We start from the raw sequence: 15442 nt of genomic DNA, 5'->3' as shown, positions 1-15442 counted from the left end.
GAGTTAAGCTAAGAGCACACTAAGATAAGATAAGAGATAAGATAAGATAGAACTTTATTAATCCCTCGGGTGGGTTCCTCTGGGAAATTCGGTTTCCAAAAGCACAGCACCGACAGAAGTTACAGTTACAGAATGTTATATATATATACACACACACACTAAAGTGTGAGATGGACATTTCTGAAGCTGGCATTAAAACTGAAAACAGTCTGGAAGTGAAACATTCTTCAGCATATATTTGGTCACCACATAACTTGTCAAACTAAGATCTGAATTTACTGGTTCCTGGTTTTAGCCAATTCAACAAGTCAGACAGATTCTTGGAGATTAGGCAGCCCATTAAATTAACAAATGACCTTGATTTCTCTGATAAGCAAGAAAAGAATAAAGCCACCTGGAAAGTGAGAGCATTCTTAAACACAATACAAGGTTACCACAGAAATATTCTCTTCACAGGTCAGTGTCCTGTAGAGAAACAAAATCCCACAGCTTCAGAGTCCTTATACAGCTTACAGCATGGGTAGGGAACCTTTCTGATGATGAGTGCCATCTAAAATATCCTCAGAAGTCAGTGTTCCATATGATTGCATTAGCAATAAATGTAATGACGCTCTACATGAACAGTTACACACTATATAGAATCACTTTATAGAATTATATTTGTTCGCAGATGTTGGCAGCTATCAGCGAATAGTTATCAGCTATTTTGAAGCAAAAAAACCCCACTTTTTATCCATCACAAGAACTCCATAACAGCAAATGAACTGTACAACAGAAAATACAAATGCTATTTATGGTCTCCTCACAAAAATGATAAGAAAATAAACTGGGCCAATAAGGCATGTTTGTTAATACAGAGATACACATGTTAATGTGATCTCTGGTCTCCCAGAGCTGGTGTCCAGCATTCAGACGGCTACCTGAGGACACTCTTTGTGTGAGAGAAAATCTGCTCACACAGATATGTAGAGCCAAATACTGTCAATAAGGCCTCTGCAATGTTCTGAAGACAGTTAAACTTGTCAGGTAGTGATGTCCAGCAGGTGAAAATTCAAGCTCCACGAACACGCACAGCTGTGGATTCCAGCTGCGTTCGTAGTTCTGCAAACTTTGACCCCCACAGAGCCGAGGTATTTATTTCAATCAGCTGTATTTCGATGTTGCATTAACTGGCATTAACTCAGCCAATTAATGCGAGACAAATCCAGCTGCTCATTAAAGATTTCTGGTTTGATCAGAAAAGAAAACATTGGTCCATACACCTGAACATCCTGAAAACACATTGTGAATTCTGTCTCGAGTCTACCGATGTATCTGTTTATCTGTGTATCTGTTTAGCGCGACCGCTGGTTTCCTCTGTCTGGCGCAAAGTGGGCGATAGACAAGGGAGAGAGGGGCTTGCGACAGAAATACCGATCAGCTGATCATTGATCAGATCGTGATTGAAGTAGCAACAGGAGGGAGAGAGAGAGAGAGAGAGAGAAAAAGAAGCAGCTGACAGTGAAAAGACGGAATAACTCCAGCTTTGTGTCTTTTTCATTCTAGCTGAAGTACAGGACAAACTGTGTTCCTTTTCAGCTCAGTACGAAACGCGTAATAATTTCTCTGAATGCGGAACGATTCTGTTTTTTACGGAATGGTTGGCAACTCTACTAGCTAACCTTATGAATTAAATAAAGTTCACTATCAGTAACATCATAGCACCCACCCAGCTGTATAGAAACTCTGTCATGCTAGCTAGTACGCAGTACGAGTTATTGTAACTGACTGTAAAAAGTCAGCACAATGAAAATAAACTCCACCTAAACTTGGTTTATATCTGACCCAGATAGATTGCAGGTCATAACTTCTTACCTGAAGTTTAGTTCACCTGACACTCGGAGCGGCGGCCATCTCGGTCGTGCCAACAGTTAACTCTTTGCGTGCCAGCTGTGGCACACGTGCCCAGGGTTGCCGACCCATGTTATAGGCCAATCTCCAACCTTCCTTTCATATCAAACATCCTTGAAAGAGTAGTTGTCAAACAGCTAACAGATCATCTGCAGAGGAATGGTTTATTTGAAGAGTTACAGTCAGGTTTCAGAGCTCATCACAGCACAGAAACCGCTTTAGTGAAGGTTACAAATGATCTTCTTATGGCCTCTGACAGTGGACTCATCTCTGTGCTTGTCCTGCTAGACCTCAGTGCAGCATTCGATACTGTCGACCATAATATCCTATTAGAGCGATTAGAACATGCTGTAGGTATTACAGGTACTGCACTGCAGTGGTTTGTATCATATCTATCTAATAGACTCCAATTTGTACATGTAAATGGAGAGTCCTCTTCACACACTGAGGTTAATTATGGAGTTCCACAGGGTTCAGTGCTAGGACCAATTCTGTTTACATTATACATGCTTCCCTTAGGCAGCATCATTAGAAGACATAGCATACATTTTCACTGCTATGCAGATGACACCCAGCTCTATCTATCCATAAAGCCAGATAACACACACTATTAGTTAAATTGCAGGAATGTCTTAAAGACATAAAGACCTGGATGGCCGCTAACTTTCTGCTTCTAATTCAGATAAAACTGAGGTTATTGTACTCGGCCCTGAAAAGCTTGGAAATATGATATCTAACCAGATTCTTACTCTGGATGGCATTACCTTGGCCTCCAGTAACACTGTCAGGAACCCTGGAGTCATTTTTGACCAGGACATGTCCTTCAACGCACATATTAAACAAATATGTAGGACTACTTTCTTCCACTTACACAACATCTCTAAAATTAGAAATATCCTGTCTCAGAGTGACGCTGAAAAACTAGTTCATGCATTTATTACTTCCAGGCTGGACTACTGTAATTCATTATTATCAGGATGTCCAAAAAAACTCACTGAAAAGCCTTCAGCTAATCCAAAATGCTGCAGCAAGAGTGCTGACAGGGACTAGAAAGAGAGAGCATATTTCTCCTGTTTTGGCTTCCCTTCATTGGCTTCCTGTTAAATCCAGAATTGAATTCAAAATCCTGCTCCTCACATACAAGGTCTTAAATAATCAGGCCCCATCTTATCTCAATGACCTTGTAGTACCATATCACCCTATTAGAGCACTTCGCTCTCGCTCTGCAGGCCTACTTGTTGTTCCTAGAGTATTTAAAAGTAGAATGGGAGGGAGAGCCTTCAGTTTTCAGGCCCCTCTTCTGTGGAACCAGCTTCCAGTTTGGATTCAGGAGACAGACACTATCTCTACTTTCAAGATTAGGCTTAAAACATTTTGCTAAAGCATACAGTTAGGGTTAGTTATGCTGCAATAGACGTAGACTGCCGCGGGATTCTCATGATGCATTGAGTTTTTCCTTTTCAGTCACCTTTCTCACTCATCATGTGTCAATGGACCTCTCTGCATTGAATCATATCTGTTATTAATCTCTGTCTCTCTTCCACAGCATGTCTTCTATCCTCTCCTCCTTCTCACCCCAACCGGTCGCAGCAGATGGGCGCCCCTCCCTGAGCCTAGTTTTGCCAGAGGTTTCTTCCTGTTAGTGATGGCCCGCTTAAAGCTGACGCTCCAGCGCATGCGACCAAAAGAAACCAACCCACTGCTTCAGAAGCACAGTGTCAAGGCTTGACTCATTTGGCCAGAGTCACGTGATCAGTGATGTCCAAAGCTTTATTTAGAACCTAACTGCTTTAGTACCTGATTCAATGGTTTATAAGGGAGTGTATCATTTGTGGGATTTGTGGAGTGTTTTGATGGTGAGAGACAGCAAACCACTGATCATTCTATTCAGAGATACGGAGGAAGAGAGGTTCTGTTGTGTGTGTGGGAGTATTTTGAGTTGATTTTGGTCAATCGGGTGGGTTTGCCAGCTTTGTGTTCTTGTTGTTTGCTTTTGTTTTGTGTGTGCTTATTTTACCTAAAAACTTGAAAGACCTAAAATGTCGAAAACCTGCTTTTCATAATATAAATATCAATAAATAACTTTAGAAATACTACCATTTCACTCTTTAAATTTAATGTAATAAAAATATACATACCTGAATTGAATTAAATGGTTTTATACTGCAGTGGCAGAGAGATTAAAAATATGGTTTTAGTGTTGAAAAGGTGTAAAATTTGAGGAGAACAGAAGTGTTGACAATGATAATCTGGAATCCACTCACCCAACTTTTTAGCGGTATGCAAACTTTAAAACATGGGATTGTCACAACAAAGTGGGATGGACTCAGAGGCAGACAATCACAATCGCAATGAACAATTCTTTTTTTTCACATTTCCAGCACACTAAATACAGGTGGGGGGGGGGGGGGGGGGGGTGTCCAGAATTGCCAGGGGTCCATGGGAGAATCAGGGAAACAGAGTAATTCTCTCACACAGCTCCTCACTGTCGGCTCACTTCACACAGGAATCTCCTTCCTCACATAAGCCACACTTGATCGCGGCACAACCGTACAGATTCCAGTCACCAGGGTTCCAGACAAAGCATGAAAGATCTATATACAAGAATAGAATAATTAACACCAAGAGAAAACACAGAGAGAGCGCAAAACTTTTGTTAAGGCCAGAGCTACACTAACAAGCATTACACAATAGCCTAGCGGCAGGTGCTCCCAGCCTCTGCCTTAAGTAGTGAGAGCAGACAAGTTGATGAACCACAGGTGATTGCTTGCAGGTGTGAGGGCCAAGGGCTGGAGCCCACAATGAGCTCCGCCCAGGCAGCAACTAGCAGGAGAGAGGAGAGAGAGAAAACCAAAACGCATGTAGCCACACAAGGCCAGCCAGGCAGCACAGGGACCAATACAGGGACAGTACAACTCTGGACCTTCTATCCAAACACCCGGGATGCATACATAGCCACTGCACTGCCCCAGCAGCTAGTTTAGACAAATTTGCCCTGTTAACACTCAGTATACTCCTGCACATCAAAGACTTCCTGTTCTGCCAAAAGCAAAAAAAACAGCAAAGAATGTATCTGCTACAAAACTGTTGATGTAGCAGTTTCTATCTGATATGACTGATCCAGATAAAAGTTATATTAGGCCTTTATTTAGCTCCTCAACACAAGCCGTTTAGCTCATCTGCATCATATATTTGTCCACCGACATGCATCATTATGTGGTGATCATAGAATTGCAGTGAAATTTAAAGTACTTAAACTGTACAGAATAAACAGCTTTTTAAATGTGGCTTACATTTTTAACTTTTAATAGTCATTAAAACTGTGTACTGCAAAACTCCCACTCTGTGGTATCTCTTGTGAGGTTTTTTTTTTTTTAAATGAAATTAAAGCTTCTGTCACTTTGAGGGTTTGCAGAAGCCAGAAAAGGGAAAACACTGACTGCCAGTGAGTTTTCCTGTTTGTATTAAGCTCTGTGTGTAGCAGGTGCCCATTTAAGAATAAATATAAACAGGTGTAACTGTGGGTGAAGCAACTTTGTGTTTCTACTTTTTATTTTCTTCCTATTCTTCTGTAAAAAATAAAGTACAAAGTGTGAAACTTTGTCACACTGATGTGGGCAACAATTGTCAAGTTACCCGTGAGCCTCAGCAACTCAGCCCAGCTGACATCACCATAAACACAGCAGCACTTTTAAAGTAACAGAGATATAATCTGAGAGAGGGGGAAGGACTTCCTCTTGCCTCATGCCCACTTCTGGTTAACGACACTATTTCTGTTTAGCTTGAGCTTGCTCACGACATGTGGGTGAATTTATCACCAAACCACAATTTCATGTTGAAAAAAATCTGCATTAGTGTAATGAAATACTAAATGAGTCAAGCTCAGCTTTGTCAGTTCAGATGTATTTTTAGTTTTATATTGACATCTCTGTTTATCAGCATCAGTTAAAACTTTATTCTTCTATGAATCTATTTTCTTAATTGTTTATGAAGTTCTGGTTCTCAGATGGATTGGAGCCTGACTCAGCTGTTTTAGGGTGAGAGCTGGGGTACACACTGGACAGATGAAAATTGAAATGAATATAAAAGAGTATAAACACGTCATGCTGTGGTCAGATCCTGTTAAGTATGTCATGTCAGTGAAAAAGGAAGGAAGCAGAGAGAAGAAGTTAAAAAACTCTTTGTTTCCTTCACAGCTCTTTGGTATCTGCTGTGCTGCTGCTTCACTCTCTCTCTTTGCAGAAAGTTGTAGAAGTTTTCAGACGTGTCACTGCTGGATGTGAGGATGGGAGCCACTTTGCTCTGTGAGCTGGGCCTATTCTGTGAGTACATCACTGACTCCTATTGTTTGATTCATACTGATCCATAAACATGTTTTAGTAAGAAGAACAGAGCATCAGTCATTTGTACCATTGCAGGTCATGTGATCAGAGGACTCTCATGTTTGTTACCAACATGTTTGTTTGTAGCCTGGATTAGATTTTAGTGGACTGACTCAGATCAGAGTGGAGCTGCTTTAGTTTATCTAAGAAAGGTTTGTTTCTCCATCAGTGATAATTTGATGTATATAAATCATAGTAGACACTTGTACAACCACAAGTGTTTTTTATGAGCTATTTGAGTGTCTACAGAGCTTGGACAGAAGATAACTTTACTTCTTGAAGTTTTGTGAAGACACTCCTCCTCTCATCTGAGAAGTTTCTACAGTTCTAAAACCAATAGATTGAGAATGAAGGTATTTAAACCCTAGTGGTGGTTTTCTTTACTGTCTGCCACCTACAATGCAGCTCAAAGATCCCTCCCTGGGATCCTCAACCCCTACTAACATTTTGCATCAGGTGATGTCAGTAGGCCACATGTATAGGGTGAGGCAAGGTCTTAAAATAATTTTGAAACCTTTTAAGTCTTTGGTACTATTGAGGGCTGCAAATGGCCCACTTCTCCCCAATCCATCTCTGTCTGTCTGTTATTGCAACTTGCCACCCTCATTATCAAGTACATTTCATGACTAAGACACATACACACTCAGACTTGACATCCTCTCTCTCTCACACACACACATACACCACATTTTCATATTTTTGTGTTCCAGGTGCTGTGTACCATATATAATGTAACAGCTGAAATAACACAAATAGATATGAAGAAATAAACAGATAAGAATTCAGATTTCTTAAGGGATTCCATCACTAGGGTTGAAATGCCTGGGATTCATTTGGTTTTAGAACTGAAGAAGCTTCTCAGCAGAGATATGAAACACCTTCAGGAAACCTTAAGAATTCCAATCAGTTTCTCACCGAGCTCCTTAGACACTCAAATATGGCATAAATACATGATCTGCATGACCGACAACCTACACAGACATATGCGAGTGCCTTTAGTTTGATGTCTGAAGTTTCTGTCTTTATTGTAGTGCTCTGTATCCTCCTCTGCACTGGAAACACTCAAGGTGACTGAAAAGTTTAACTTTTTTATTTATTCAATAAATATTAATCTTAACTACTGTATCAGTCTTAAGCACTTCACATTTTTGTTTTTATTTCATTCTTCATCACTATATTTATAATTTTATGAATATAAACACAGTTTGTGTTTTGAATAGTAAAATATATATATGAACAATATATGAACAGTGTATGAACGTACTGTCACAGATTGTGTCGTGCATAAAAGTGTTTCAGTTTGTTAACTTTGTGGTTGTGTTGGATTCTAGATGCTGTGCTAACTATTGAACGCAGCTCGTCCAGTTTTTTCATTGGAGAGTTTGTTACCTTCAAATGTGACATGAATGAAGGAGAAGACACTGACTGGTATTACGAAATCAAGAAGGACGGTCGAGAATTTGTGGCCTACAACACAGACAAAGACTACAGATTAGAAATTATATCTACACGTGACAGTGGTGAATATCAGTGCTCTGGTAGCTTGGTGAGCTCACATCATATAAAGAACAGTAATACTGTCTCTATAACTGTATTAGGTAAGTCTTCAGTGACCGACAGCACAAATATATGATCCCTGTTCAAATACTCAACTGAATTATAAAATAGAGAACATTTAATTAAATTTGTCATTGAACTTGAATTTTAACCAAGATCACTGTACCTGTTACTTCGTTCACAGTAAAGTCAGTGTTACAATACTAACAGACGCTGAAATTTGTCATTAGCAGGTGTGTGAGTTTTAACAACAGCAATTATGAATGAAATTAAATTTAATTACATTTCTAAAGGAAAATAAGAAACATCAAAAGCTTCATGAAGTTTAAAGTGAAGATGTTTCTGTTATCTAAACCAAAACATGAGGAAGAGACATTTAAAGCATCATTGTGTTTCATCCTCTTTCATAACAGCAGATAAACCCAGGGCCACACTGACAGCAGGAACAACAATCATACCAGTAGGGGGCAGTGTGACACTGACCTGCTCTGTGCAGAGCTCTGATGGATGGAAATATGAGTGGTTCAGACGAACCCAAACAACCTCTGAAGTTCAAATCAGAGATCAACAAAACAGAGATATCAGAGTATCTGAAGGAGGAATCTACCGCTGCAGAGGAACAAGAGGAAACCCAGTTTACTACACTGATAGAAGTGATGATGTCACCATTGAGATAACCTGTGAGTTCAGTCATTTAGTTTGAAATATACATTCACTCATGATTATCAATATACTGTGTTAAATTTTCTCTGCTGATTTCATGTTTCTATTTGTATCTATTAAGAGAAGTCTTCTGTCTTCTTGTGAATCTGTTGTTGTGGTCGAGCAAGGAGACATCACATAAAATAATGGAAAGGAGTAATTTACAAATAAAATAAAGCATCATAATGAATTAGAGCAAAAAAAAATGTATGCACTGAAAGGATAAAATGCACTATGAGCCTATGTAAGAGGACAGAGTGGAGGAAAGTGAATTACATCAGTATTAATACAGCTTGGACTTTTTTGCCATCCTGTGGTTATCAAAAAGAAGGATGTACTCATAGCATGGCAGTTTGGTTTTATTGCTTCTTATTTGTTGTTGGAAACCTAAATAGAGGTATACTGATGTTGACTGCTCACAACATCCGGGCAGTGCAATCCTATGGCGATCACACTGTTGTAAAACCCTTGGTTTACACTAGCCATAGATGGTGTAGCAGCAATCTTCGGTCCTTCTTTGCCGCTGCAGGATGTAAAGTTTCTGACTCGTCCTTTTCTTAGATCACTTGTATGCCTTTTGGTAGCAAACCCGAAAAGTAGAAAACATATGTCTCCAGTAGGAGCTCCGTTTACATTTCTATGATATTATATCTGAAACAACTATCACAATGACGGTCAGAAAACTGTTCCTCCATGCTTACTTGCCTCACCTTTCATCACCACATGGCGGCCCACTACACACCGCCTTTACAACACCTACCAACACTTTACAACAACAATAACAAAGCAGGACAAATTTATGGAGCTTAATATATTACATTACAACATAAAATAATCCAGATTATAACTAGAAACCACACAAATTATAGATCACTGTAGATCTGAACTACCTTCAGAACAGAAAATATGAAGTAATTTAGATCATACAAGATGCAAACAGAACTAACTTAACATTAGGAGAATAGTGAAATATATGTCCGACCAGAGTCTAAGTTTGTAGGAGAGATTAAGACTGACAGTGAAATACTGAGCAGCTGAAGTCACAGGGTACTTTAACTTAAAGCTGAACCTTCTTCATTCAAAATAAGCATGGATAAAGTTATCACAAAGCGCCAGGTCAGATTTCAGGGCTTCACAAACATGGATATTGTGGCATAAACACCACAAAGTATCCATCATATTAAACTGACTCTTCAAAAATTTTTGCAATATCAGGCGAGTCTTTGTGACAAGGGAGCAGCCTAAAGAAGCTTTTAACAGTTAAATATGCATACTTTGTGATTATTCCATGTGTTTGTGAGGCTCTATTATATAATATTATAAGAGACATTATGCTTTAGTCCATCTGACGCTACCTGGTTGCACCTCACCTCATAATTAATGTTATTCTTTCTTACAGCACAGTCCAGGACTGAGACGTTTCCTACTCTGTTGATCACTGGACTTCTTTGTGGAATTTTACTGATTCTTCTTCTTCTTCTGCTGTGTTACATAAAGCTGTTAAAAGGTGAGACTTTTTCCTTCTGATACGAGATTGATTATGATCCCATTATTATCTAATTATTCAGAATCACAGATGTATCCTGAACACTTCATGTAATGTCACAGCACCAGAAAAAGTAAAAGAAAAACATGTACTTGTCTTTTTTACAGATAAATCTTTTATCAGGTTGGTTCAAATCTTCTACTTCACATTTTTACATACTAGAATTACAACCTGTGTTTCTTATTAAATCAAACATTTTACTACATTTTATGCTTCACCAGGACTCAACACAGGATCAACCAGGATGAAGCTCAACACAGCCAAAATAAATATCTCCAAGGTCAGCCTTAACTATGACAAGTTTTGCTATTGTTGCTTTATTTATTCATTTATTTATGTTATACTTTGACTCTGATATTTGCAGTTTTTTATTTAAAAGATAATCAAATTCATATATAGAAATTTCATTATTAATATATCACTGACTTGTTTTTGCAGGTGATGCTTGTATATATGAATCAATCGGAGACTACGATGACAGAGAAAAGGGTAATGCATTTATAGTTTCATATAAGTATGCAGACTCATTGTGATTATGTTCCATTTTTATATATTAATTCTCCATTTTAGCAGAATGCAGGGATTTCACATATTCTTTGATTGAGCTTAAAAACTTCACTAAGAAAGGTAAGAGTTCAAGTTAATTCAGTTCAATCCAGTTTTATTTATATAGGGCTAAATTACAATTGACTCATGTGCTTTTTATTGTGAGATAAAGGCCCTACAGTAATACAGAGAAAACCACAACAATCAGATGATCTGAAAGCTGAAGGCTCTGCTTTCCATTCGACTTTTAAATATCTGATGAATCACCAGTAAGCCTGCAGTATGACAGAGAATAAAACAAAATTTTCTATACAATTTATTTGCAGATTGGTGAACTTTTGCAAATCGTACCTGTCTAAGATTAGCTTTTTTTTGCAACTCTTCCTTTTCCAGCTTTATGTTGCCCCTATACCAACATTTTTGAGAGATGTTGCTATTATCATTAAGATTTGTACAGAGCCCAGATCTGTTGGAAGTGGATTTGTAACTGTAAAGGTAAGAATGTCATCCTATTTTACCCTGATGATCTGTCCATCCTCTCATAGATGACAGCCTGTTGTACGCAGATGCCACCTACAGTAAGGCTGAATGCAACAGTAACAAAAGTAAGCAAAGCAATAAAATTGGTACCATATTTTCTTCTCTTTTACATTTCATTTACCCATCAGGGAAAACTATATAAATGGGTAAAGTTGTCAGTTTGAAGCAAGATGTTACTAAAAATGTTTTTTATTTGCAGGAAAATCAGCCACTGAAGCAGGTGACAAAGCGGTCTATTCTGAAATCAAACCACAAGAAACACAAGGAATTTTCATGTTGTAATGATTATCAAATAGGTTTTAAACTGAGTAAATTCATTACCAAATCACCTTTAACCATTGAATAATCATGATTATGTTCTTCCAGATTAATAACAAACAAAAGCAGTTGAATGCAGGAAAGAATTTACTTTATACATCCATCCATCCATTCGCTTCCACTTATCCTTGTTCCGGAACAATCCATATGAATTTTACAAAGCATTGAAAGAAGAAATGAGAAGAAAAAAGTTTTTTGCCTGTTTTTTTAAAAAGCTGCCATTTCATTATAAATTAGCTTTATCTGAAAGTGATGTTGTGGCTTTGAGTTCAGTTCAGTATCTGTACTGATGTTTTCTATGTCCTGAATGGATTAAGTATCATTTGAAAAATTATATTTTTTAATTTTATAAAATTCTAAACTGCAGGCAGATTTTTCATTGTGTTATCTGATTCTGTGTGCCATATAAATGCACTTTATATACTGTGACATGTTGGGAGTGGCTGGAGTGTAGTTCCCTGCTGTGCCTGTGGAACAGTGTGTTTCATGTTGAGTTTTAAGCTGTGATTACTGTATTTGTTGTGTTTATGTAACTGTTATTGCTGTCCCTGCCAATGCTGCAATGTTGTTTTCACTTATAGTTGTTTTGTGGTGGTAGTTACAGCATGAGTGAAGTTATGTGCAGAGTTACTGAGCCCTTTAGAAGCAAAGTGTTAGCGTGTCTTTAAATGCTTAGTAAAACAGCGTCCCCTTGTGTCTTCATATATAGTGCAGCTTTCCTTGGGAAGTTTCACCAGATTCAAAGTGAAATACGATTTAGAGTCTTCATTCTAGTTTTGACTTCTACTCATTTGTGTTTGAAGTTTCTGTGCTTTTACAAATGAAGGAGGACAAATAAAGAAACTAAAATGCCTTTTTTTATTATCCAAGCTTCACATCTTCATTACTTATAGAAGCAGGGCTACAACTGAAAGAAAATCTTTACTTATCTTCTTATTTATAAGGCCTGATTACACTAAATTGTAAATAGAAAGCTGGAGTAGTCATTCCTGTGATACTTCTTTGAAGTCCCTTTCTCAGGGTGCATTCATAGTTGTTATACTGCAATGTGAATTCTCCACAGACTTATCTATGCAGGCAGGACATTTGCATGGGCTCACCATCTGATGATGAAGTTTACTTCACACAGACCTCAGCAGACCTTAGCGGGCTCATGGACACGCCTTCAATTCTTGCTCCTTTTGTTTGGGATTCATAGTTTAGCGAGGTGTACTTTGTTTTTACCACAAATGAAAGTGTCACCTTTTGTGGTTTTAGCCTGCATCATGAATTTTGATCCTATGTGATCCTCTCCTCCTATGAGCTCCTTCAGCCTTCCACTGAAGGAGCTGCTCAGTGCTGTCAGAGTCTCCTGCATGGGGTGGGAGATGTTGTCCAACAGGGATGACAGCTTAGCCACCGTTCTCCTGTCACTCACCACCTGCACTGGGTCCAGAGGGCATCCTAGAACAGAGCTGGCTCTTCGGATCAACCTGTTCAGTCTCTTCCTGTCCTCAGCACAGATCCTGCTATTCCAGCAAGGCACACCGTAAAAGATGGCTGAGGCTGCCACAGAGTCGTAGAAGGTCTTCAGGAGTGGGCCCTTCCCTCCAAAAGATCTAAGCTTCCTCATCAGATACAACCTGCTCTGCCCTTTTGTGTAGAGAGGATCTGAATTGTGAGTCCAGTACAGCTTATTGTTCAGATAAACACCAAGGTACCGGTAACTCTCCACACCCTCAATGTCCATACCTTGGATGTTAAGTGGTTGCTGCATAAGTCTACCACCAGCTCCTTGGTTTTACTAGTGTTGATCTGGAGGTAGTTCTGCTGGCACCAGTCCACAAAATCTTGGGTCAGTTCTCTGTAATCCCTGTCGCCCCCATCAATGATGAGGTCGACTATTGTATTGTAGAGTCATCAGGAAGTCATCAGAGAACCTCTGCAGGAAGCACTGGGCACAGTTGAGGCAGAAGTTTGTGGTGTAAATGTTGAAGAGGAACAGTTCTGAGTTCTCCAGCTTGTCCTTCAGAACTGTGGGAAGAATGGTGTTAAAGGCCCTGGAGAACTCAAAGAACATGATTCTCTCAGTGCTCCCAGCGGTCTCCAGGTGAGAGAGGGAACAATGTAGGAGGTGAATGACGGCATCATCCACTCCAATGCCAGGCTGGTAGGCAAACTGAAGTGGGTCCAGTGAAGAGCTCATCAGGGGCCGAAGCTGAGTCAGGACCAACCGCTCCAGGGTCTTCATCAGGTGGGATGTCAGAGCCACCTGCCTGTAGCAGTTGAGGTCCTTGGGACGTGGAGTCTTTGGCACTGGTACAACAAAGGAGGTTTTCCTGAGCTGTGGAACTCTCCCCAGCCTCCGTTTTGGCCTCCCGTCCACACTGAGACAGCGTTTTTCCTTGAAAACGCTCTCGAAAATGCATACATTTCAAAATGGAGCTGTCCCGTCACAGTGTGGACGTTCGAAAATGCAGACTTTCTAAAACAATGACGGATTTTAGTCATGTGGTGCAGTCATGTGTCAGGAGTGGGCCCTCCACTCCAAAACCTGAGTCTCCGCAGCAGGTGCAGCCTGCTCTGCCCTTTCCTGTAGAGAGCACAAGTCTATTGAAATTGCAGACATTTTTCCTCTTCAAAAACAAAACTTGATGACACCAACTGTCCATAATAAGGATTGTTTAACCAAAGCACATGATCTGTATAGTTTGCAACAAGCTCACCAAGCAAAAAAAAAATGAGCCTATCATAGCATATTCTAATTAAATATTTGAATAAGTATAATGTGAAAAAAATCACCTTGAGTCACTTCAATTAAATAATGAACCTTTAAAACATTTACTATAGTTTTAACTTGTTTTGTTGACAGTGGATTTGAACTAAATGAGCAGGTGTGAGAGAAGTGTTTCCCTTGAAGATTCAAAAGAACAAGGTCATATGAAACAGACACAGTCTTTTGTAGCACTTTACACATTAAAAACGGTGTTAAAACTTCAGTGTAACAATGAGCTGTTTGGAATTATGCTCTTAAATCATCCTGTTTTTTAAAAACAAATAGGACCTGACATAAAAATCACATTTAACTTAAGACACCAAAAAAAATACCACAGACATGCAGAACTGCAGCTCGTCTAGTCTGATTTGATGAACTGTATTTCTGATCCACCTGAAATACAGTAAGAACAGTTTGAGAATGTCACAAATGAAATTCTTGAAATCGAAGAGTTACTATTTATTACTTTGATGGCTCATCATTGTCATACTGTACCTGGTCCAGCATCTTCAGCTCCTCTAACTGTCTCATAAACACAACGATCACCTGCAAGTTAATAACAGTTCAGTCAAAGTCACAATAATTAACATTTTCATGTTATCTAACATTTAATCAGTCTTTAAGAGTGTAATGTGACCGAGAGAAAGTAAACAGTGTTAGACCTGACCGTGGGAAAGAGCCGAGTACACATGTTGTTGATTTTCTTCCTGGTTGATTGTTTCAGAGAGTGTGAGCCTGAAATAAGTAAAATATTTTATTATTAGTAGAATAAAAGTATTTTTATATAATACAGCTGTTGATGAATGTCAGCAACTGTCGCATCTGCTGTGGCAGATGGCGTGGAGTGGAGAGAGCGTGGACCCAAATGCAAACAATGTAGATTGAGAGGAATGTTAAGAGAAAGCAAAGAGACACTGACTGGAGACTGTGATAAACTAATGGAAACCTAAACTGGAGAAAGTTAAACATAAAAATGCAAGATGCATAGAAAAACAAAAGGGAAACCTGAAACACAAAACCTGGAACTGGGAACGAGGAACTTGAGACCTGGCAAAACCTGGGACTTGGGAAACATGAGGGCGGAAAGCAGGTAGAGGAAAACAGAGGAATAAATACACAAGGATAAGGAGGGGATGGGAAGCAGGAGGAAACACGGCTAATCCTAAAACGCAGATTTTGGCAAATGTGAGGCTGAGCAGAAACACG

At 39.2% G+C, this 15442-nt stretch overlaps 1 protein-coding gene and 1 long non-coding RNA gene across 2 annotated transcripts in view; both read left to right on the top strand.

Annotated features, from left to right (window-relative positions):
- Nucleotides 1-6175: 6175 nt before the first annotated feature.
- LOC146577872 (Fc receptor-like protein 5) overlaps nt 6176-15442 on the top strand; it is a 32721-nt gene continuing 23454 nt past the window's right edge. Inside the window, exons 1-4 of the mRNA XM_085268486.1 lie at nt 6176-6212; nt 7304-7339; nt 7604-7870; nt 8246-8509. Coding sequence (XP_085124612.1) covers nt 6176-6212; nt 7304-7339; nt 7604-7870; nt 8246-8509 — 604 coding nt within the window. The remainder of the gene's footprint in view (nt 6213-7303; nt 7340-7603; nt 7871-8245; nt 8510-15442) is intronic.
- Nucleotides 10647-11694, top strand: LOC146577874 (uncharacterized). Its single transcript, XR_014891458.1, has 3 exons — nt 10647-10704; nt 11169-11228; nt 11363-11694. It is a non-coding gene; the product is annotated as an uncharacterized LOC146577874 (long non-coding RNA).

This window comes from Mchenga conophoros, linkage group LG3 (genome assembly GCF_057382185.1).
Source record: "Mchenga conophoros isolate Kocher_MC1m ecotype Shallow Benthic linkage group LG3, M_conophoros_male_GT1.1, whole genome shotgun sequence".
Taxonomy (NCBI): domain Eukaryota; kingdom Metazoa; phylum Chordata; class Actinopteri; order Cichliformes; family Cichlidae; genus Mchenga; species Mchenga conophoros.
This window is presented reverse-complemented; position numbering and strand designations above follow the sequence as displayed.